This window comes from Somniosus microcephalus, chromosome 10, assembly GCF_052327205.1.
Source record: "Somniosus microcephalus isolate GS21.2 chromosome 10, FLI_Smic_1.0, whole genome shotgun sequence".
Classification (NCBI taxonomy): Eukaryota; Metazoa; Chordata; class Chondrichthyes; order Squaliformes; family Somniosidae; genus Somniosus; species Somniosus microcephalus.
The window spans coordinates 229,302,259-229,327,085 of NC_140996.1; the positions used below are offsets into that span (position 1 = coordinate 229,302,259).

General features: G+C 48.4%; 1 protein-coding gene across 1 annotated transcript in view; it reads left to right on the plus strand.

Moving 5' to 3' along the window:
• The window catches only part of dgat2 (diacylglycerol O-acyltransferase 2), a 73,652-nt gene that overhangs the window by 32,917 nt on the left and 15,908 nt on the right, over positions 1-24,827 (plus strand). The window contains exons 2-4 of the mRNA XM_085999725.1: positions 1,530-1,658; positions 4,892-4,999; positions 9,084-9,154. Coding sequence (XP_085855851.1) covers positions 1,530-1,658; positions 4,892-4,999; positions 9,084-9,154 — 308 coding nt within the window. The remainder of the gene's footprint in view (positions 1-1,529; positions 1,659-4,891; positions 5,000-9,083; positions 9,155-24,827) is intronic.

The following is a 24,827-nucleotide window of genomic DNA, read 5'->3' on the forward strand; positions in this document are numbered from 1 at the left end:
TACTCAGACCAAGTGCCTAGTAGTTTTCTTATGTCACTTGGTACTTTGGGTTTTTTCGCAGTGCTCTCCACACTAGCCTTCCGGGCGCCTGCACAAACTTCAATTCCAACACTCGCTTCCTCTTCCATGTTCGGTCCTGGTCTAAATTCTCTACCTCCCTGACCTCCTGTGCTTCCTCAACCCCTACTCCCCACCCAACTCCCTCCATGGCCTTTGCTGCACCCCACCTGTGCCTGCCTCTAACCCTACATCTCAACATGCGCTCGTCCACCCACCCACCCACCCACCCCTTCAACCCCCCCGTCTGCCCCACCTGTGACAGAGACTGTCGGCCCCGCATTGGACTCATCAGCCACCTGAGAACTCATTTTTAGTGTGGAAGCAAGTCATGGTCGGTTCCGAGGGACTGCCTAAGAAGACATCTCAACGTGCACCCTCTGCTCCTCAGCCTGGCCTGATGTTTTTGTTGCACTCCTTCCCTCCTTCCCCACCACCCCCCATCATGGCTCTGTTCTGGAACTCCCCTTCTTGGTTGCTTCTCTCCCCACCTTCAAAGAGAAATGAAAGAACTTGCATCGATTTACTTGGGGAAATATGGCTGTCAGTGTTACGTGGGCAGATGTGGCAGCCAACTTGTCTGAGCAAGAGCCTACAAGCAGCAACAGAGATGAATGACTATTTTGCTCGCATTTGGCAGTGGTGCTTGAGGGGGGAATGTTGTTCAGGGCACTGTGGAGAACTTTTTCCTCCTTTTTGGTTCATGCCATGGGACCGTGAGCCAGGTCCTCGGTTTCCTTCCTTCCAACGGTTCTCTTCTCCATAGTGCAGTGGGCAACCTAAGCGATGTGCTCAAGTCCCGAAGCTTGAACCGACATCCACTGTGCAAATCGTCAGCCGTGGCTCAGTGGGCAGCGCTCTCGCCTCTTGAATCAGAAGGTCGTGGGTTCAAGCCCCCACTCCAGAGACTCGAGCACAAAGATCTAGGCTGACACACCCAGTGCAGTGCTGAGGGAGTGCCGCACTGTCGGAGGGGCAGTACTGAGGGAGCGCCGCACTGTCGGAGGGGCAGTACTGAGGGAGCGCTGCACTGTCGGAGGGGCAGTACTGAGGGAACGCCGCACTGTTGGAGGGCCAGTACTGAGGGAGCGCTGCATTGTCAGAGGGGCAGTACTGAGGGAGCGCCGCACTATTGGAGGGGCAGTACTGAGCGAGCGCTGCACTGTCGGAGGGGCAGTACTGAGGGAGCCCCGCACTGTCGGAGGGGCAGTACTGAGGGAGTGCTGCACTGTCGGAGGGGCAGTACTGAGGGAGTGCTGCACTGTCGGAGGGGCAGTACTGAGGGAGTGCTGCACTGTCGGAGGGGCAGTACTGAGGGAGTGAAAGATGCTATAGAAATGCAAGACTTTCTTTCCTTCTTATGTTCACTGAGCCATGCAGTCACTTGCTGAAATGCCAGGCGCTAATTGCAAAAATAACCTTGAAGTGTAAAAGTGATGAACTTACATTTTTTTGTTTTAAATCTTTTCCAGGAACAGGCGCAAGCATTCTCTCGGCCTTAAGTCATCTGCCATCTCTCCCTTGGTTAGCGAGGTCCAAGATTGAACGACAGTTGCAGATGATCGCAGTCTATCAATGGGTTTTATGTTTTCTCATTTTGGGTAAAGTATTTCTTGTTTCTGACAAACTTAAATGTCTTCACTCGGTGTTTTTTTTTAGTTGAGCACTGGGAGTCCTGTTACAACTGTATAGGGCATTGGTGAGACCACACCTGGAGTACTGCGTACAGTTTTGGTCTCCTTACTTAAGGAAGGATATACTTGCATTGGAGGCGGTCCAGAGAAGGTTCACGAGGTTGATTCCTGGGATGAAGGGGTTGTCTTATGAGGAAAGGTTGAGCAGGCTCGGCCTATACTCATTGGAGTTTAGAAGAATGAGAGGTGACCTTATTGAAACATAAGATACTGAGGGGGCTCGACAGGGTCGATGCAGAGAGGATGTTTCCCCTCGTGGGGAAATCTAGATCGCGGGGGCGCAGTTTCAGAATAAAGGGTCGCCCTTTTAGAACTGAGATGAGGAGGAATTTCTTCTCTGAGGGTCGTAAATCTGTGGAATTCTCTGCCCCAGAGAGCCGTGGAGGCTGGGTCATTAAATACATTTAAGGTGGAGATAGACACATTTTTACAAGATAAGGGAGTGAAGGGTTATGGGGAGCGGGCTGGGAAATGGCTTTGAGCCCAAGATCAGCCATGACCTTATTGAATGGCGGAGCAGGCTCGAGGGGCCAAGTGGCCTATTCCTGCTCCTATTTCTTATATGCTCATCGACGAACAGTGATTTTTTTTTTCATGTGGCTGGACGATTGAAGTCAGTCATCGGACAAGATTTCTTTGGAGGTTAAAAGGTGCCGTCAGCAGAGATTTGACGGTGATGAGTATGTTGGAGCTCTGTTTGGCTCCCTGTTTTGATCAGTATATTGATCCAGAAACCGTTCCTCAGTGTTTTTAAATGTTTGAGATGGGAACATAGGAACAGGAGGAGGCCATTTGGACCCTCAAGCCTCTGGAGTTTAGAAGAATGAGAGGTGATCTCATTGAAACATATAAGATTCTGAGGGGGATTGACAGGGTAGATACTGAGAGGCTGTTTCCCCCTGGCTGGAGAGTCTAGAACCAGGGGTCACAGTCTCAGGGTAAGGGGTCGGCCACTTAGGACTGAGATGAGGAGGAATTTCTTCACTCGGAGGGTTGTGAATCTTTGATATTCTCTACTCCAGAGGGCTGTGGAGGCTCAGTCAATGAGTATATTCAAGGCTGAGATAAATAGATGTTTGGATACTAAGGGAATCGAGGGATAGGACGGGAAAGTGGAGTTGAGGTGGAAGATCTTGTTGAACTGTGGAGCAGGCTTGAGGGGCCATATGTCCTACTCCTGCTCCTATTCCTTGCATTCTTATGAAACCTCTGGTTAGACCCAATTTAGAGTACTGCATTCAGTTCTGGGCCCCGCACCTCAGGAAGGATATATTGGCCTCGGAGGGGGGGACAGCGCAGATTCACCAGAATGATACCGGGGCTAAAAGGGTTAAATTATGAGGACAGGCTGCATAGACTGGGCTTGTATTTGCTTGAGTTTAGAAGATTAAGGGGTGATCTGATATTCCTCCATCATTTGGCACAGGAGGCCACTCAGCCCCTCAAGCCTATTCCACCATGCCATTAGATCATGGCTGATCTGTATCTAACTCCATCTACCCACCTTGGTTCCGTGAGCCTTAATAGCCTTGCCAAACAAAAACAAGATCGAGCCCATGATGGGAGGAAACAAAGACCTTTGCTCCCTGCAGTTTTGGTCGCCTTATCTGAGGAAGGATGTTCTTGCCATGGAAGGAGTTCAGCGAAGATTCACCAGGCTGATACCTGGGATGGCAGGAATGACGTATGAGGAGAGATTGGGTCGATTGGGCTTATACTCGCTGGAGTTTAGAAGAATGAGAGGGGATCTCATTGAAACTTATAAAATTCTGACAGGACTAGACAGACTAGATGCAGGAAGGATGTTCCCGATGGTCGGGGAGTCCAGAACCAGGGGTCACAGTCTAAGGATAAGGGGTAAGCCATTTAGGACTGAGATGAGGAGGAACTTCTTCACCCAGAGAGTGGTGAACCTGTGGAATTCTCTACCACACAAGGCAGTTGAGGCCAATTCATTAAATATATTCAAGAAGGAGTTGGATATATTTCTTAAGGCTAAAGGGATCAAGGGATATGGGGAGAAAGCAGGGACAGGGTACTGAATTTGGATGATCAGCCATGATCTCATTGAATGGCGGAGCAGGCTCGAGGGGCCGAATGGCCTACTCCTGCTCCTATCTTCTATGTTTCTATTGGGGATCCCTATCTTGGGTCTCTAGCTAGATTCACGAACCTTATTCATGGTTCATTGCTAATTAATGCTAAACTAACAGTCTCTTGCCAACTTTAGGATGGCGAATATGGGAAACTGAATTACTGAGAAGAGGGGATACTTTTCTTCAAGGGAAGGGAATTATAACACTATCAGGGTGGTGAAGAATCAAGCTCCCCCTGCATTTAATGCAGGGATGGGGGTACTATTGGGTGACAAAAGTGGAAGAATATTCCATTCATCACCATTGAAGTGTCTCCTTGGCCCATGTACCTCCTTCAGCCATGGATCAGTGGGTAGCGCACTCGAAGGTCGTCGGTTCAAGTTCCACTCCAGAAACCTGAGCACTAAAAATCCAGTATGTACCGAGGGAGTGCCGCACTGTCAGAGGTGACGTCGTTCGGATGAGATGTTAAAACCGAGGACCCGTCTGCTCTCACAGGCAGATATAAAAGATCCCATGGCACTATTTTGAAGAAGAGCAGGGGAGTTCTCCCCGGTGTCCTGGCCAATATTTATCCCCAAATCAACATCACTAACGTAATAAAACTCACTACACACTTGGTTTGAGTATAAAGCAAGGCTTTAGTCAACTTGTTTCAGAACATGGAGGTCTAGTTGTACTTCACTAGTTCCTTGTCTTACAAAATGTCCCTGGAAAGCTGGGGCCACACCCGAGTATTTATACTCCTTGGACGGCGCCACCAGCTGGCCGTCCAGTGTTATTTCATGAGTAGTTTCTTGATGAATGATGAGATTTATAACAATCACTAACAGATTATCTGGTCATTATCACATTGCTGTTTGTGGGAGCTTGCTGTGTGCAAATTGGCTGCCGCGTTTCCCACATTACAACAGTGACTACACTTCAAAATGTACTTCATTGGCTGTAAAGCGCTTTGGGACGTCCGGTGGTCGTGAAAGCCGCTGTAGAAATGCAAGACTTTCTTTTTTTCAACTTGATCATGCTTCTGTTTTCACCTTACAGGGATTGCGTGCACCTTGATCTTGTCTTACATCTTCTTCACTAACTACTGGCCGATTGCAGCTTTGTACTTTTCCTGGCTCGTCATTGACTGGAATACACCGAACCAAGGTGAGAAACTAGGGCAAGGAGCGGACCTGGCCGAGTGGGCCTCAGCAGCTCGGGGTGGGAGTCGGTCAGGGTTCAAGCTGCCGATCTCGTGCGTGTTGGTGGTTTTTCCCCTAATAGAGAAATGGATGCCCTCCATTTGTCAGCTTGGCACGAGAGCTTTTCTGTGGTGTGAAACTTGTGCTTGGGCCACCAGTGTCGAGCTGTAGGACAAAGCAGCCCGCTTGATCAGCAGCCCATCCACCACCTCCAACATTCACTCCCTCCACCACCGGCGCACCGTGTCTGCAGTGTGTACCATCTACAAGATGCACTGCAGCGACTCGCCAAGGCTTCTTCGGCAGCACCTCCCAAACCCGCGACCTCTTCCACCTAGAAGGACAAGGGCAGCAGGCGCATGGGAACACCACCACCTCCAAGTTCCCCTCCAAGTCATTAAATATATTCATCAATTCATTAAATATATTCAAGAAGGAGTTAGATATATTTCTTAAGGCTAAAGGGATCAAGGGATATGGGGAGAAGGCAGGGACAGGGTACTGAGTTTGGATGATCAGCCATGATCGCATTGAATGGCGGAGTGGGCTCGAGGGGCCGAATGGCCTACTCCTGCTCCTATCTTCTCTGTTTCTGTGTAAGTCACACACCATCCTGACTTGGAAATATATCGGCCGTTCCTTCATCGTCGCTGGGTCAAAATCCTGGAACTCCCTCCCTAACAGCACTGTGGGAGCACCTTCGCCACACGGACTGCAGCGGTTCAAGAAGGCAGCTCACCACCACCTTCTCGAGGGACAACTAGGGATGGGCAATAAATGTCGGCCTTACCAGCGACGCCCACATCCCAAGAATGAATTTTTAAAAAGTCTTTGTGGTGCAGGTTTTTGCCGAGTGGTAAAAGGAGGTAGTGTTTTCTGCCCTCACCGCCCCCATGTTTCAGTGGGTTCATCCAGTGAGTTACTGGGCAACATGGACCGGGAAGATCCCAGGTTTGATCCCCAGTCTCTTGAGTTGGCTGCTCAGCGATGCCATATGCAGTCAAATAGCCTGCTAAACACTTGCTGTCGAGGCTCCTGCATAATTAATGGCCAAAAATAGCATACAAGATCCTTGGTTTTATACTTGCAGGCATAGAGTACAAAAGCAAATGGAAATTATGGTAAACCCTTATAAATCTCTGGTTAAGCCACAGCTGGAGTATTGTGTCCAATTGTGGGCACCGCACTTTAGGAAGGATGTCAAGGCCTTGGAGAGGGTGCGGAGGAGATTTACTAGAATGGTACCAGGGATTAAGCACTTCAGTTATGTGGAGAGACTGGAGAAGCTGGGATTGTTCTCCTTCGAGCAGAGAAAGTTAAGGGGAGATTTAATAGAGGTGTTTCAAAATCACGAAGGGCTTTGATGGACTAAATAAGGAGAAACTGTTTCCAGTGGCAGAAGGGACGGTAACCAGAGGACACAGATTGAAGATAATTGGCAAAAAATCCAGCGGGGGGGGGGGGGAGATGAGGAGCAATTTATTTAAGCAGCAAGTTGTGATTTGGAATGCGCTGCCTGAAGCAGATTCAAAGGGGAATCGGATAAATACTAGAGAAGGACAAATGTGCAGGGCTCTGGGGAAAGAGCAGGGGGGAGTGGGACTAATTGGAGAGCTCTTTCAAAGAGCCGGCACAGGCACGATGGGCCGAATGGCCCCTGACATGAATCAGTCATTCATGAAAGAAAGACTTATGAAATAATACTGAGCGGCCTACGGGTGGCGCTGTGCAGGGAGAGTATAAATACTTGGGCACGGGCCCAGCTTGCGCAGGACATTCTTAACAGGAACTAGTGAAGGACACAACTAGACCTCCATGTTGTAAAACAGTTGATTAAAGCTTTGTTTAACGCTTAGGCCAAGTGCCTAGTAGTTTTCTTACGTCCGTCTCCTTCTGTGCCGTATCATTCTAAAAGAAAACATTGGTTGAGTTTTTGCAGTTGCTTAACACTTGGGCTGATTTTTCTAAAAGGCACGGTAATGGGGGGACTCTTCTATTAAGGTTACTGCCTTCGCCTTTAAGGCAAAATGCTTTATTTATACGTTCAATCACTATAAAATTTGAATCCTAGAAGTTTATGCCACAGAAGGAGGCCATTCGGCCCATCGTGTCTGTGCCGGCCGACAAAGAGCGATCCCAGCCTAATCCCACTTCCCAGCTCTTGGTCCGTAGCCCTGTGGGTTACGGCACTTCAAGTGCATATCCAAGTACTGTTCAAATGTGATGAGGGTTTCTGCCTCTACCACCCTTTCAGGCAGTGGGTTCCAGACCCCCACCACCCTCTGGGTGAAAAAAAGTTCTCCTCAACTCCCCTCTAATCCTTCCACCAATTACTTTAAATCTCTGCCCCCTGGTTATTGACCTCTCTGCTGAGGGAAATAGGTCCTTCCTATCCACTCTATCTCGGCCCCTCATCATTTTATACACCTCAATTAAATCTCCCCTCAGCCTCCTGTGCTCCAAAGAAAACAACCCCAGCCTATCCAATCTTTCCTCATAGCTAAAATTCCCCAGTCCTGGCAACATCCTTGTGAATCTCCTCTGCACCCTCTCTAGTGTGATCACATCCTTCCTCTAATGTGGTGACCAGAACTGCATGCACTGCTCTGCCTCCCCTGACGTGTCTACTGGTCCAGTGCATTGTGCAGACCAGGTAGTCTCCAGGTGTGTCTGTGCTGAATGACTTAGCTGACCTTGGTCGGAGAAACCATGGCGGTCCTTCCCCACCGCCCCTCCCCCCCCGAGCCAGAGTTGATGCTCCTGCTTGCTATCCAGTGACATCTGATGGAAACTACGTGGTTAGTCTTGTAGCTTGGCAGCACTTGCTGTCTAGGCCTACATTAAATAGTCACTTGGGGGAGGGGCTGCTGAGCCCACCAAGCAGTACCACTGCGCCCCTCCCAACCCCCACCCCCCAGCCATGAATCAACGCCTTCAATGCAGCAGGCGCACGGGTACACCACCGCCTCCAAGTTCCCCTCCAAGTCACACACCATCCTGACTTGGAAATATATCGGCCGAACCTTCATCGTCGCTGGGTCAAAATCCTGGAACTCCCTCCCTAACAGCGCTGTGGGAGCACCTTCACCACACGGACTGCAGCGGTTCAAGAAGGCGGCTCACCACCACCTTCTCAAGGGGCAACTAGGGACGGGCAATAAATGCTGACATCGCCAACGATGCCCACATCCTGTGAATGAATACTTTATTTTTTTTTAATTAAAGGGTAGAGAAAATGTTGGTGCAAGAGTGAGAGAACTGGCTCTAGATCTGTGACCGGTTGATTACTTCAAATCCCCTGAAAAAACTGATTTGGTCGAGAAACTGTTTCACTGGCGGGAGGGTCGGTAACCAGAGGACACAGATTTAAGATAATTGGCAAAAGAACCAGAAGGGGAGGGGAGGAGACTTTTTTTACGCAGCGTGTTGCTGTGATCTAGTTTTTTTTTATTTATTCGTTCCTGGGATGTGGGCGTCGCTGGCAATGCCAGCATTTATTGCCCATCCCTAATTGCCCTCGAGAAGGTGGGGGTGAGCCGCCGTCTTGAACCGCTGCAGTCCGTGTGGTGAAGGTGCTCCCACAGTGCTGTTAGGGAGGGAGTTCCGGGATTATGACCCAGCGACGATGAAGGAACGGCCGATATATTTCCAAGTCCGGATGGTGTGTGACTTGGAGGGGAACTTGGAGGTGGTGGTGTTTCCCATGCACCCGCTGCCCTTGTCCTTCTAGGTGGAAGAGGTCGCGGGTTTGGGAGGTGCTGTCGAAGAAGCCTTGGCGAGTTGCTGCAGTGCATCTTGTAGATGGTACACACTGCAGCCACGGTGCGCCGGTGGTGGAGGGAGTGGATGTTTAAGGTGCTGCCTGAAAGGGCGGTGGAAGCAGATTCAATAGCAACTTTCAAAAGAGAGTGGGATAAATACTAGGAAAGGAAAGATTTACAGGACTATGGGGAAAGAGCAGGGGGAGAGTGGAGTAACGTGTAAGTTAAGCTCTGGCTAATCTGCCATTCAAGATCATTTGAAGAAATAAAAATGCATCCTCTTTGCAGGAGGCCGGAGATCGGACTGGATTCGGAAGTGGGCTGTGTGGACGTACTTCAGAGAGTACTTTCCCATCCGTGTGAGTACATCAGAAGGATCAATGATGTCTTTTGTAATGATCAGCGCAGATCTGTTTCCCATTTCTGGAATCCATCACTCTTCTCCCTCTTTGTTTACATGAAACCCACATTTTCGTGGATTAAAATAATTTGCATGTGCTGTTGTACCCTTCTTGCCTTCCGCTCTGCTTGTGCACCCATTCCACCTCATACACCGGCAGTGTCCTTTCCTAATCCAGCCGCACTGTCGGAGGGGCAGTACTGAGGGAGCGCCGCGCTGTCGGAGGGGCAGTACTGAGGGAGCGCCGCACTGTTGGAGGGGCGGTACTGAGGGAGCGCTGCACTGTCAGGGGCAGTACTGAGGGAGCGCCGCACTGTCGGAGGGGCGGTACTGAGGGAGCGCTGCACTGTCGGAGGGGCGGTACTGAGGGAGCGCTGCACTGTCGGAGGGGCGGTACTGAGGGAGCGCTGCACTGTCAGAGATACCGTCTTTTGGTTCAGAGGTTAAACCGAGGCCCCATCTATCCTCTCAGGTGGTCGTAAAAGTTCCCTCTGCGCTATTTTGAAGAAGAGCAGGGGGCTATCTCTCCGTGTCCTGGGAAAATATTTATCCCTGAACCAATACCTAAGAACAGATTATCTGGTTATTAGCTCATTGCTGATTGGATTGTGGGATCTTGCTGTGCACAACTTGGCTGTGTTTCCTACATTACAGCAGTGACTACATTTCATTGGCTGTAAAGGGCTTTGGCACGTCCTCGGGCTGTGAAAGGTGCTGCATAAATGGCAGTCTTCTTTGTATTAGGAAGGGATGTAAAAGAGACACACCCCTCCCTTTAATAATTGCTTTTTAAACTTGAGCTCACCCAAAACTCTGCTGCCCGTGTCCTAACTCATAGAAACATAGAAACATAGAAGATAGGAGCAGGAGTAGGCCATTCGGCCCCTCGAGCCTGCTCCGCCATTCAATGCGATCATGGCTGATCATCCAAATTCAGTACCCTGTCCCTGCTTTCTCCCCATACCCCTTGATCCCTTTAGCCTTAAGAAATATATCTAACTCCTTCTTGAATATATTTAATGAATTGGCCTCCACTGCCTTCTGTGGTAGAGAATTCCACAGGTTCACCACTCTCTGGGTGAAGAAATTCCTCCTCATCTCTGTCCTAAATGGCTTACCCCTTATCCTTAGACTGTGACCCCTGGTTCTGGACTCCCCCGCCATCGGGAACATCCTTCCTGCATCTGGTCTGTCTAGTCCTGTTAGAATTTTATAAGTTTCAATGAGATCCCCTCTCATTCTTCTAAACTCCAGCGAGTACAAGCCCAATCGACCCAATCTCTCCTCATACGTCATTCCTGCCATCCCAGGTATCAGTCTGGTGAATCTTCACTGCACTCCCTCCATGGCAAGAACATCCTTCCTCAGATAAGGCGATCAAAACTGCACACAATACTCAAGGTGTGGTCTCACCAAGGCCCTGTACAACTGCAGCAAGACATCCTTGTCCCTGTACTCGAACCCTCTCACTACGAAGACCAACATACCATTTACCTTCTTAACCGCCTGCTGCACCTGCATGCTTACCTTCAGCGACTGGTGCACAAGGACACCCAGGTCTTGTTGCACTTCCCCTTCTCCCAATCTATTGCCATTCAGATAATAATCTGCCTTCCTGTTTTTGACACCAAAGTGGATAACTCGCACCAAGTCCCGTTCACCCATCACCCCCTGTGCTCGCTGACCTACATTGGTCTCCCGGTGTGGCAACGCCTCGATTTTAAAATTCTCATCCTTGTTTTCAAATCCCTCCATGATCTCGCCCTTGTTTGATAATCGCTCCTGTGAAGCGCCTTGGAACGTTTTACTATGTTAAAGGCGCTGTATAAATACAAGCTGTCGTTGTTTGAAGATTTTTTTTAATATTAAGCTGTTGGAAGTTTTTTATTTCAAATAATTCTCCTAAGGCAGACTTGGCAAGTGCTTCTTTGATCGAATCTTCCAAAAACAACTGCATCGCGCGTCCAGCGAACTCAATTTGCAGTGAATGATTTATTTGTACAAGAATGGTATCTGTTTGAAATCTGAATTCACGGTGGATTAGATGTGGATAAACAAACTTCTTTTTCACTGCTTCTTGTGATCTAAGGCATAAAATATTATTTTTTTACTTGTGAAGGATCCTATGACACTCTTTCAAAGAGCGGGGGAGTTCCCACTCTGTGTCCTGGGGCCAATATTTCTCTCTTAACCAACATCTGAAAAACAGATGATCCGGTCATTATCACATTGCTGTTTGTGGGAGCTTGCTGTGCGCAAATTGGCTGCCGCATTTCCTACATTACAACAGTGGCTACACTTCAAATAACAGAGAAACATAGAAAAATTGGAGCAGGAGTCGGCCCTTCGAGCCTGCTCCACCATTCAATATGATCATGGCTGATCCTCTATCTCAATACCATATTCCCGCTCTCTCCCCGTACCGCTTGACGCCTTTTGTGTCTAGAAATCTATCTATCTCCTTCTTAAATATATTCAGTGACTTGGCCTCCACAGCCTTCTGTGGTAGAGAACTCCACAGGTTCACCACCTTCTGAGTGAAGAAATTTCTCCTCATCTCAGTCCTAAATGTCCTACCCCGTATCCTGAGACTGTGACCCCTCGTTCTAGACCCCCCCAGCCAGGGGAAACATCCTCCCTGCATCCAGTCTGTCTAGCCCTGTCAGAATTTTAGACGTTTCAAAAAGTACTTCATTGGCTGTAAAGCACTTTGGGTCGTCCTGAGGTTTTGAAAGGCGCTATAGAAATGCAAGTTCCGTCTTTTTCCACTGTTGTCGAAGTCTTGGGTAAAAGGATAGGCTGGCGTGAGAGGATGTAAGTGCAGTAAATAAAAGCTCAGCATTCATTCGTGTGCTTCGGGTTTGGTGTTGCCTTGGGGGCAGCGCTCGGTTATTGGGCAATGACTGTTACCCAAGGGAGGATTCAGCATGGCCTTCGGAGATACCTTGGTTTTTGTGATGCTGTGCTAAAAGTCAACAGAGTCCCTCCAATAATTGGGCAGCTGGTGAGACTCCCGATAGCTGCACTGTGACCTTTGTACAGCATTGTCGATTGAGTAGATTGGGCCCATACTCTCCGGAGTTTAGAAGAATGAGAGGTGATCTCATTGAAACATACAAGATTCTGAGGGGGATTGACAGGGTAGATGCTGAGAGGCTGTTTCCCCCTGGCTGGAAAGACGAGAACCAGGGGTCACAGTCTCAGGATAAGGGGTCGGCCATTTAAGACTGAGATGAGGAGGAATTTCTTCACTCAGAGGGCGGTGAATCTTTTGGAATTCTCTGCCCCAGAGGGCTGTGGGTGCTGAGTCGTTGAGTATATTCAAGACTGAGATCGATAGATTTTTGGACTCTAGGGGAATCGAGGGATATGGAGATCGGGCGGGAAAGTGGAGTTGAGGTCGAAGATCAGCCATGATCTTATTGAATGGCGGAGCAGGCTCGAGGGGCCGACTCCTGCTCCTATAGCTTATGTTCAATGAATGCGATGGTGGGGGGGATGCACAAAGCAGTTCCAGTGTTGGGGATGTGGATTCCCTCTCCTCCATACAGCTGGTTTCCTCTTTACTTTCTCTCTCTTCTCCTGAAAGTATTACAGTACATCGTATTTACAGCGCAGAAACAGGCCATTTGGCCCAACTGGTCCGTGCCGGTGTTTATGCTCCACACGAGCCTCCTCCCACCCTCCTTCATCTCACCCCGCGAACATCTCCTTCTATTCCTTTCTCCCCCATGTACTCATCTAGCTTTCTCTTAAATGCATCTGTGCTATTTGCCTCAACCACTCCCTGTGGTAGCGAGTACATGAGGGAGAAAGGAATCGAAGGATATGTTGATGGGGTTTAGATGAAGAGGGGTGGGAGGAGGCTGGTGTGGAGCATAAACACCGGCACAGACCAGTTGGGCTGTAAATTGCATCGGTTGGTATGGAGATGGTTACTGCCATGGAAGTAGCGTTCAGGTTGCAGCCTGTCAGACTGTTGACCAGCCGCAAGTCTAGACTATACTCCAAGGGGAGAGTATGAAAGTACGAAAGCGGCAACCTGTACAGTGTGTATGTGAGTGATTTGTTGTGATATGCTGTGCAATCTTTCCCTGGACTGTATTGGGACTTTAACCTTACAATGACAGCAGAACACTTTTGAATTGTCTCTAGCTTTTATCTTGTGCTGACCTCTAGCACTAGTAATTGCATTGCAGATCCAGGTACTGAATGGGACATGAGGTCATCTTGCTGGGCACAGACTCCTGCAGAAAATACCTGTTTACAGCCTTTGAGTAATTGTTTAACTTGATGTTCATAATTATCCTGTTTTTGTGAATTTGGATTAGTAAAAATGTGATTTTCTTTCTTGTATCCAGCCTGAATTGGTCAAAATTGCATTTCCCAACTGCCCACTTATGCATGGCCGCACAGCTTAACGTTGCTGGATAGCTCTTTCAAAGAGCTGGCATGGGCACGATGGGCCGAATGGGGCTGCGCGGCCCATTCAAAATACCGCGCGTTCAAGAGCCGGCTGCGCGGGAGGTCGAAAGAGCCGCGCAGCTTAAAGGACACGTTGGTTATGATTCTAGTTGACCATTCATTACAGATGTCGGGGCTTTGACCAGTGTTGAAGCAAGCCATTTTTGTCGCGCTCAGGATTGCCAGAGCTAGCTCTGTTATCTTGGGCCTGGTACCTTGGGTGGGTGCCTGCCTTTCTCCTCTCTTCCCTGAAGTTGCATTCATGCTTTCTTTGCTTGGCGCAAGTCCGTTGCTGCCTGCCCCCCTACACCCGCCCCGCCCCGCGGACCTGGGTAGCAGGATTGTGCTGCACACTGCATAGACAATGACAGTTGCTAAATGGAGGCATGACGACCAGTTTAAGAACTTTGTCAGCGGTGGCTCAGTGGGCAGCACCCTCGTCTCTGAGTCAGAAGGTTGTGGGTTCAAGTCCCACTCCAGAGACTTGAACACAAAAATCTAGGCTGACACTCCAGTGCAGTGCTGAGGGAGTGCTGCACTGTCAGAGGTGCCGTCTTTCAGATGAGACATTAAACCGAGGCCCCGTCTGCTCTCTCGGGTAGATGTAAAAGATCCCATGGCAGTATTTCGAAGAAGAGCAGGGGAGTTCTCCCCGGTGTCCTGGGGCCAATATTTATCCCTCTATAATATTAGATTATCTGGTCATTATCACATTGCTGTTTGTGGGAGCTTGCTGTGCGCAAATTGGCTGCTGCGTTTCCTACATTACAGCAGTGACTCCACTGTCGAGCGCTTTGGGACGTCCTGAGGTGGTGAAAGGCGCTGGAGAAATACAAGCTCTTTCTTTTAACTTGTGGCCTCCCAGAATCCCTAATAACTAATACCCATCACAAATAAAATTTTCCACTTTGCTTTAGCATCTGTTGTCCATGACCTCCCTCCTCTTACTGTGTCATGTCAACATTATAGAACTGTCTCCTACTGTTTGACCTCTATGGCTAGTTTATTGACTGTTGACCAACTCTTGCCCAGTCAAGGAGGGGGAGGGGGAGAATTACAACATAGCAGAGAAATGTTTGTGCAGATTTCCTGTAGGTATCTGTAGTCATTTAGATATGGGGTTTTTTTTGAAGCACTTACAGTTTTACTTAAAGTACTGACCAGAGGAAACTTTCTTGACATTTTCTAGTGTCACTACAGATACTACTTGCATTTCTCGAGGGCTCGATACGCACAAGACCCCATCTGCGCGCTCAGGTGGACGTAAAAGATCCCATGGCACTAGTTCGAAGAAGAGCAGGGGAGTTCTCCCCGGTGTCCTGGGGCCAATATTTATCCCTCAATAATATCAGATTATCTGGTCACTATCACATTGCTGTTTGTCTCCAATCACTTACAGGCTGTTGGATTGTGAGTGAGCAATTGGAGGAAGGTAGAAGGGGGAGGGTAAAATAGTGCCTTAAGGGAAAGATTTAAAGGAGGCTTTTGAAGGAAGGCGTGTGACAAGGCGGCAATACTGAGGAGAGTCAGAGGGTGGGAGCAAAGCGGCTGTAGGCGCAGGTATCGATAGTGGAGCAGAGAATGTCTTTGCAGTGACCAGAACAGTGCTTCCTCCATTAGACCTACTCATTTCCGAGATCGTCTCTAAATTAGTAACTTGTCTATAAACTGGGTCTGACTTTGTGGTAGACTTTGGCTCAGGCCTTTTAAGGTGGAATATTATTTGCGGTGGGGGGCGAAGGAGAGGAGGATTTTTCGAGATGTCCATCCAATTTGGGTCAGACTGTGAAACGAGACCCGCATAACCACTTCATTTTTTTCTTACCTCCCTCCCCACTGCCCCCCTCCCACCCTCCCAAACCCAGACAGGCTGGGGCTTTTTTACTTTAGAAAAGAGAAGACTTGGAGATGACCTGATAGGGGGGGGTTTAAATTTATGAATGGGTTGTACAGGGTAGATGTGGTGAGAATGTTTCCACTTGCGGGAGAATCCAATACAAGGGGCCATAAATATAAGAGCGTCACTAATAAATCCGATAGGGAATTCAGGAGGGACCTCTTTACCCGGAGAGTGGTGAGAATGTGGAACTCGCTACCAAGTGGTAGCATGGATGCTTTCAACAGGAAACTATACGAGTACATGAGAGAAAAGGGAATAGGGAGATATGCTGAGAGGAGGTAGAGGGGATGAGAGGAGACTCGAGTGGAGTGGAAACACCAGCACGGACTAGGTGGGGCGAGTGGCCTGTTCCTGTGCTGAATATTCTATGGACTGTCTTTTTGAGCCCTCAAGGAATCCAATTTTTCCCGAACGCTTTAACCAACCACTTACAGTATTGATAAATTCACAGGTGACTGAAGCGTAAACTCTTCGCTGAACGCTATCGGATCTCAATCCGTTGCCTTAAAATTGGGCAGGATTTGTCTACCAGCTAATTGCCAAGTGGTTCCATTTAGAACTGGATTACCGAGTAGATGTCATAAGGACATAAACAGGAGCAGGAGGAGGCCAATCGGCCCCTCAAGCCTGCTCCGCCATTCAATAAAATCATGGCTGATCCAATCTTGGCCTCAACACCACTTTCCCGCTCTCTGCCCCCCCCCCCCCCCATACCCCTTGACTCCCCTGTAGTTCAAACGTCTGTCCATCTCCGCCTTGAATATATTCAGTGACTCCGCCTCCACAGCTCTCGGGGGGGGGGGGGGGGGGGGGGTAGAGAATTCCACAGATTCACGACCCTTTGAAAGAAGAAATTCCTCCTCATCTCGTCTTAAATGGCCGACCCCTTATTCTGAAACTATGCCCCCTAGTTCTAGATTCCCCCACGAGGGGAAACATCCTCTCAGCATCCACCCTGTCAATCCCCCTCAGAATCTTATGTTTCAATAAGTCCAAAGATGTGCAGGTTAGGTTGATTGGCTATGATAAATTGACCCTTAGTGTTAGGGGGATTAAATACATGGGGTTACGGGGATCGGGTGGGATATGTGTCGGTGCAGGCTCGATGGGCCGAAATGGCCTCTATCTGCACTGTGGGGATTCTGTGATCCCCTCTCATTCTTCTAAACTCCAATGAGTATAGGCCCAACCTGCTCAACCTTTCTTCCTAAGACAACCCCTTCATCCCAGGAATCAACCTCGTGAACCTTCTCTGCGCTGCCGGAACCTTCTCTGTGCTGACATTTCAGTTGAATCCACCATGTAATTGACCAACTTATTCCCGGCCCTTATTTCATGTTCTCTTGCCTTCCTTTTGAATTCATTGCTCTGCCAAATAAGGGGCCTTTCACCACATGTTTCCGCTCTTCAATCACTTCAATCATGTTCCCTACAATACAACAGTGACTACACTTCAATTAGCTGGAAAGCGCCTTGGGGCCTCCCGAGGTCGTGAAAGGCGCTGGCCCGTATTTTCCAATGCCTACGGGTGTGTACGAGCAAGCGAAGCACATGTGCTGAAAACCAGCACTTCCGATGTGTCAAGAATCCTCTCGACAGATCCTCCGCCTGCCCTGGAGAAGGGCCTCTGCGGGTGGAGAGTTCCGCTTTCTGCAGAACCTCCGCCTGCTGAAAACCCTTAAAAATCTTATGCCTGGTAAAAGTGGAAGGCCTGTTTTTACCAGCGTAAGAGTTTTAAAAAGTTTTTTAAAAATTTCACTCATTTATAATTTAAAAGGTAAGTTTATTTTTAGCCCGATAATAAAATAAAAAAAATCTTTTTTTTTTCGAAAAATTCAATTTTTGTTAATATTTAACTTAATGTAATTTTAACTAATTTTAAAAACGTGATTTAAAAAAAAAATGTATTTAATGTTTTGATGTGGTTTTTGAGTGATCCCCATCATATTTTTGACCGGTCTAAGCTGTCAAAAGTGTGAAGGGAGATTCCCTTCTCCTATTGGTTCCCCATGGCCCACGTGATCCCAGGGACGCTTGCGAACCGCCTGCGCCCCCCGGGATACCTGGGCCCTGCGCATTTCATAGAGCAGAGGCCCAGGAGCAGAAATGTCCGGAGCTCTCGGGTAAGGGCTTAGATTTTTTTCCAGATCGGAGGCCTCTGCACACAGGAAGCCTCCGATCGGAAAATACAAGCCGCTATCTTTCATTTTTTTAGCGCCTTTCAGGACGTCCCAAAGTGCTTTACAGCCAATGAGGTACTTTTTGAAGTGTGGTCACTGTTGTAATGTAGGAAATGCGGCCGTGAATTTGCGCACAGCAAGCTCCCACAAACAGCAATGCGATAATGACCAGAAAATCAGTTTTAGTGATGTTGGTTGAGGGATAAATATTGGCCCCAGGACACCGGGGAGAACTCCCCCTGCTCCTCTTCGAAATAGCGCCGCGGGATTCTTTTACATCCACCTGAGAGAGCAGACGGGGCCTCAATTTAACGTCTCATCTGAAAGACGGCACCTCCGACAGTGCGGCGCTCCCTCAGTACTGCCCCTCCGACAGTGCGGCGCTCCCTCAGTACTGCCCCTCCGACAGTGCAGTGCTGGCCCTGGAGTGAGAGCCCAGTATTTTGTGCTCGTGGCCCTGGAGTGGGGATTTGGAGTTGAAAGTTCTACCAACCGAAGCACAGCTGACAATAGGAGCAGAGAGCAATGAATTAATGCTGATCCAAGCAAATAGTGCTTCGAGTTGATACCCCTTGTAAACAACGCATATCAATCCACAGATATTATGATAGCCACACTGCCAGCAGAACCAGAGCGATGGGACTGACCCGCAGGCTTTAGATTGCTAATATCAGCGGGTGCTTGGACCTTGCTTTAATTACTGTTGAGTAACTCTGGTGGGGAAATTGCTGCGTGTGTTTGCCTTTGCCTGCCTGGCCATTGAAGCGTGCATGTGAAAGCTGCCTGCCCTAATCCACCTACACCAGGTATCCCTTATCTGGTTGTTTTCCGAATGGCAGGCAATGACTAGTGGGGTACTGCAGGGATCGGTGCTAGGACCCCAGCTAGTCACAATATATATTAATGATCTGGACGAGGGAACTAGATGTAATATCTCCAAGTTTGCAGACGACACAAAGCTGGGTGGACGTGTGTGCTGTGAGGAGGATGCCGAGAAACTCCAGTATGATTTGGACAGATTGGGTGATATGGCAGATGCAGTATAATGTGGATAAATGCGAGGTTATCCACTTTGGTGGCAAAAACAGGAAGGCAGATTATTATCTGAACAGCAATAGATTGGGAGAAGGGGAAGTGCAACGAGACCTGGGTGTCCTTGTGCACCAGTTGCTGAAGGTAAGCATGCAGGTGCAGCAGGCGGTTAAGAAGGTAAATAGTATGTTGGCCTTCATAGCGAGAGGATTCGAGTACAGGAGCAAGGATGTCTTGCTGCAGTTGTACAGGGCCTTGGTGAGACCACACCTTGAGTATTGTGTGCAGTTTTGGTCACCTTATCTGAGGAAGGATGTTCTTGCCATGGAGGGAGTGCAGCAAAGATTCACCAGACTGATACCTGGGATGGCAGGAATGATGTATGAGGAGAGATTGGGTCGATTGGGCTTATATTCGCTGGAGTTTAGAAGAATGAGAGGGGATCTCATTGAAACTTATAAAATTCTAACCGGACTAGACAGACTAGATGCAGGAAGGATATTCCTGATGGCGGGGGAGTCCAGGACCAGGGGTCACAGTCTAAATATAAGGGGTAAGCCATTTAGGACAGAGATGAGGAGGAATTTCTTCACCCAGAGAGTGGTGAACCTGTGGAATTCTCTACCACAGAAGGCAGTGGAGGTCAATTCATTAAATATATTCAGGAAGGAGTTAGATATATTTCTTAAGGCTAAAGGGATCAAGGGATATGGGGAGAAGGCAGGGACAGGGTACTGAATTTGGATGATCAGCCATGATCTCATTAAATGGCGGAACAGGCTCGAGGGGCCGAATGGCCTACTCCTGCTCCTATCTTCTATGTTTATGTTTCTATGTTTACAATGTTTGCTCAACAATTGGAGCTGAACTAGCTGATCGTGCACAAGAGTTATGCTGCATTTTCACGTAACTCCGGCAAGGGTCCCAGTTACAAGTATGTTTTTGTTTCACAATGGATTGAGGGGGCTGGGTCGTATGGAGGGCAGTGTAAATAACTCTGCACTTTTTAATTTAGGAGGAGAAAAAAAAAGTTAACCCCACGGTTTTATTCTTGCTAGCCATGTTTAAACAGTCGATGAATTCAATTCAATTTTTATTTGTCATATATGCAGCAGACGTGTGTACTGCACAATGAAATGTTGATTTTTACGAGTCCTCCCAACATGAGGATGAGCATTCTAGTTTTTAAAATAAACTTTTCTGGGGGAATTGAACTTGTTTTAAATTGCTTCCTATTAAACTTGGAAAGGGAACCTACAGCTCCAGAATACTCCCATGCAAACTTCTCTCTCTACTATCTTCAACCTGAGATATTGGCCCAGAAATTCGGGTCGGGGGCTTCCTGCGGGTGCAAGCCCCCGATCTACACTTACCTAGCGCGCCGGCCGTTGAGCTGTGGCCCCCGTGGAATTCCGATCCTGGGCCTGCCCCAACTGCCAACGCGCAGTGCTTGTGTATCCCAGGGGCGCAGTTAGTTCGAAGCGTCCCCTGGGATCACGTGGGCCATGGGGAGCCAGTCGGAGCAGGGAATGCTCCATTCATAAGTCTGACAGGAAGTGCTGTCAAACTTAGAAATACTACGGGCCCTTTCTTCTTACAAAACATCACTAAATCTTCAAATAATTTTTTTTTTAAATCACATTTTTTAAATAAAGTACTGTATAAATTACATGAAATAACTATTTTAAACAATAATTTAAATTTTTGAAAAAAATAATTTTATTTTCTAATGGGGCTAAAAATAAACTTACCTTGCTTTAAAGTATTTAAAAATAATAAACCTGTGGAAAAAATGTTTTTATTTTAATTAATTCACCACTTACCTTGTAAAAAGCAGGCCTTGCGAATGCTTTTTACATTTCTAACTTCTGCAGGCTTACCCTCCCGGGAAAACCTGTATTTAAAAAAAAACCCGACGTTCGATGCGCACGCGCAGCCTCTCCCGTGCACGCGTTCGACCTCTGAACCCCTGCTTTCAGGGGAACAGAAGTGCCGGTTTCCCGCGCATGCGCAGTGCATGCAGGAAACCGGCACTTCCATTGGGCCTACGGGTGAGTACCCCGTGCGTACTCACCCGTGGAGACCCGAATTTCTGGGCCATTCTTTTTTAATGCTGAGTTTATAAACAACACAGAAGGCGGCCATTCGGCCCATTGTGCCTGTGCCGGCTCTTTGAAAGAGCTCTCCAATTAGTCCCGCTTCCCCCTGCTCTTTCCCCATAGCCCTGCAATTTCTCCACTTCAAGTATTTATCCGATTCCCTTTTGAAAGTTACTATTGAATCTGCTTCCACCGCCCTTTCAGGCAGCGCATTCCAGATCACAACAACCCGCTGCGTAAATAAAATTTCTCCTCATCTCCCCCTCTGGTTCTTTTGCAATTTTATATTAAATCGGTGTCCACTGGTTACCGACCCCCCCCCCCCCCCCCTTGCAGCGGAAACTGTTCCTCCTTATTTAGCAGATTATCTGGTCGTTACTGTTTGTGGGAGCTTGCTGTGCGCAAATTGGCTGCCGTGTTTCCTGCATTACAACAGTGACTACACTTCGCGCTTTGGGACGTCCTGAGGGCGTGAAAGGCTCCGTCCATTGTAAAATTGTGTACATCGACAACTGAAATTTGAAATTGGTCCATTTCGCAATTATACAACAACAACTTGTATTTATACAGCACCTTTAACGTAGTCAAGCGTCCCAAAGTGCTTCACAGGAGCGATTATCAAACAGAATTTGATACCGAGCCATGTAAGGAGATATTAGGGCAGATGACCAAAAGGTAGGTTTTAAGGAGCGTCTTAGAGTTTAGAAGAATGAGAGGGGATCTCATTGAAACTTATAACATTCTGACAGGACTGGACAGACTAGATGCAGGAAGGATGTTCCCGATGGTTGGGGAGTCCAGAACCAGGGGTCACAGTCTAAGGATAAGGGGTAAGCCATTTAGGACAGAGATGAGGAGGAATTTCTTCACCCAGAGAGTGGTGAACCTGTGGAATTCTCTACCACAGAAGGCAGTGGAGGCCAATTCATTAAATATATTCAAGAAGGAGTTGGATATATTTCTTAAGGCTAAGCGGATCAAGGGATATGGGGAGAAGGCAGGGACAGGGTACTGAATTTGGATGATCAGCCATGATCGCATTGAATGGCGGAGTAGGCTCGAGGGGCCGAATGGCCCACTCCTGCTCCTATATTCTATGTTTCTATGAGAGAGAGGTTTAGGGAGGGAATTCCAGAGCTTAGGGCCCAGGCAGCCAAAGGTGGAGCGATGAAAATCGGGGATGCTCAAGAGGCCAGAATTGGAGGAGCGCAGATAGCTCGCAGAGTTGTAGGGCTGGAGGAGATTACAGAGATAGGGAGGGGGGCGAGGTGGCCATGGAGGGATTTGAAAACGAGGACGAGAATTTTAAAATCCAGACGTTGCTTAACCGGGAGCCAGTGTAGGTCAGCGAGCACAGGGGGGGTGATGGGCGAACGGGACTTGGTACGAGCAGGCTCGAGGGGCCGTATGCCCTGCTCCTGTTTCTTGTGTTCCTAATTTACAATCCTCGGGTGGGGAGAGGGGCTGGGAGAAACGCAGCGAGTTAGTGGGGGTGTGGAATGTTTGCCATGGAGTAGAGGCGGAGCTTTTGAGGGAAAAGTGGATAGATACTTGTAGAGGAAGAAGACACAGGGCTGTAGCAAGAGAGGAGAGTAGTGGGACTGGTTTGGAATTGCTCTAGCATAGATGTAGATGGGCCGAATGGCTACCTTCTGTGCTGTCAACTCTTGTGGTTCTAAATCGGTACCTTTTGGGAGAAGAGGGATAAAATTAGCCCATCTTATTTGGGGATTAGTTGTAATTGGAGTTCACGTTACCTGGAGCAACAGACCTGTAGTGTCCTTCACCATTGTACCTTGGGGAACGGCTGACTCCCCGATGAAGCAGTATTGATTTTGGAGAGTTCCATATTTCCTATCTGGAGGGGGTGGGTGGTGGGCAGGGTGGAAATGTTGTTGATTAGAGAAATCAGCCTAAGGTCAGTGTCTCTTGGCATGTGAGGGAGACGACAATCTATTTACACAGACAGTACAGTAACTATTTGCAATTGGATTGTCTGAAGATGAAATTGTTCCACGGTTTTGTAATTCTGGGCAAGCTGCAATCCTTGGCAAGAGAGCCAGAAATAAACAGCTCAAATTGCGAAAATATAGAGCAGAGTTTGATTACACTTGCAATTGCAAAAGTTCTGGAAACTTTACAACCTGTTATCGAGGATGAACTTTGCTGGAGCTGTACATCGACATACCTTCCATTGCCAGCATTCATCAACAAACATCGTTTCCCTCTCGCCCTTTCTCGGTTTCTTTCTCTCTTTTTCTCTCTTTTTTTTCTCCCCTTCTCTTTCCCTCACTTTCCTCTCTCTTTCTCTCTCTCTCTCTCTCTTTGATTGGGAAATGCTGATGTACAAAGGGACTTGGGTGTCCTTGTACACCAGTCACTGAAAGCAAACATTCAGGTGCAGCAAGCAGTTAGGAAGGCAAATGGTATGTTGGCCTTCATTGCAAGAGGATTTCAGTACAGGAGCAAGGATGTCTTACTACAGTTATACAGGGCCTTGGTGAGACCACACCTGGAGTACTGTGTGCACTTTTGGTCTCCTTACCTAAGAAAGGATATACTTGCCATAGAGGGAGTGCAGCGAAGGTTCACCAGACTGATTCCTGGGATGGCAGGACTGTCGAATGAGGAGAGATTGGGTCGACTAGGCCTGTATTCACTAGAGTTTAGAAGAATGAGAGGGGATCTCATTGAAATGTATAAAATTCTGACGGGGCTAGACAGACTGGATGCAGGGAGGATGTTTCCCCTGGCTGGGGGGTCTAGAACGAGGGGTCACAGTCTCAGGATACGGGGTAGGACATTTAGGACCGAGATGAGGAGAAATTTCTTCACTCAGAGGGTGGTGAACCTGTGGAATTCTGTGCCACAGCAGGCTGTGGAGGCCAAGTCACTGAATATATTTAAGAAGGAGATAGATAGATTTCCAGATACAAAAGGCATCAAGGGGTCTGGGGAGAGAGCGGGAATATGGTATTGAGATAGAGAATCAGCCATGATCATATTGAATGGTGGAGCAGGCTCGAATGGCCGACTCCTCCTATTTTTCTATGTTTTCTCGCTCTCTCTGCGCTCTCTCGCGCTCTTGCTCTCTCCTCTCGCTTTAAGCATCAGAACAAACCAGTCAGTGTTTCGGGCTGAGGTCCTCCATTTGAACTTACTCTCTTCCGTCTCAGCAACCTCTCAATTCACCAGATTGTCTTTTGCCATTTCTATCAAGTATGACATGATCTCGCCACCAAGCTCACTTTCTCCTCCCTTCTCCACTTTCTCTTTTCCTCTTCTACCCTACACCGGTGTCTGTCTCTTTATTCAGTTCTGAAGATGGGTTTACACCTGACTCTATTGATGTGTCCTTTCTTTTGGGCCATGCTGTCTGACCCATGGATTTCTTGGATTTTCAGTTTCTATTTCAGCGGCTCCACATTTGAGAGACTTGCATTCAACAACAGTTCAAGCAAAGGGTTTGCTCCTGAAAATCAAACCGTTCAGCCGTGGCTCAGTGGGTAGCACTCTCGCCTCTGAGTCAGAAGGTCGTGGGTTCGAGTCCCACTCCAGAGACTTGAGCACAAAAATCTAGGCTGACTCTCCAGTACAGTACTGAGGGAGCGCTGCACTGTCGGAGGGGCAGTACTGAGGGAGTGTCGGAGGGGCAGTACTGAGGGAGTGCTGCACTGTCGGAGGGGCAGTACTGAGGGAGTGTCGGAGGGGCAGTACTGAGGGAGTGCTGCACTGTCGGAGGGGCAGTACTGAGGGAGTGCTGCACTGTCAGAGGGGCAGTACTGAGGGAGCGCCGCACTGTCGGAGGGGCAGTACTGAGGGAGCGCCGCACTGTCGGAGGGGCAGTACTGAGGGAGCGCCGCACTGTCGGAGGGGCAGTACTGAGGGAGCGCCGCACTGTCGGAGGGGCAGTACTGAGGGAGCGCCGCACTGTCGGAGGTGCCATCTTTCGGATGA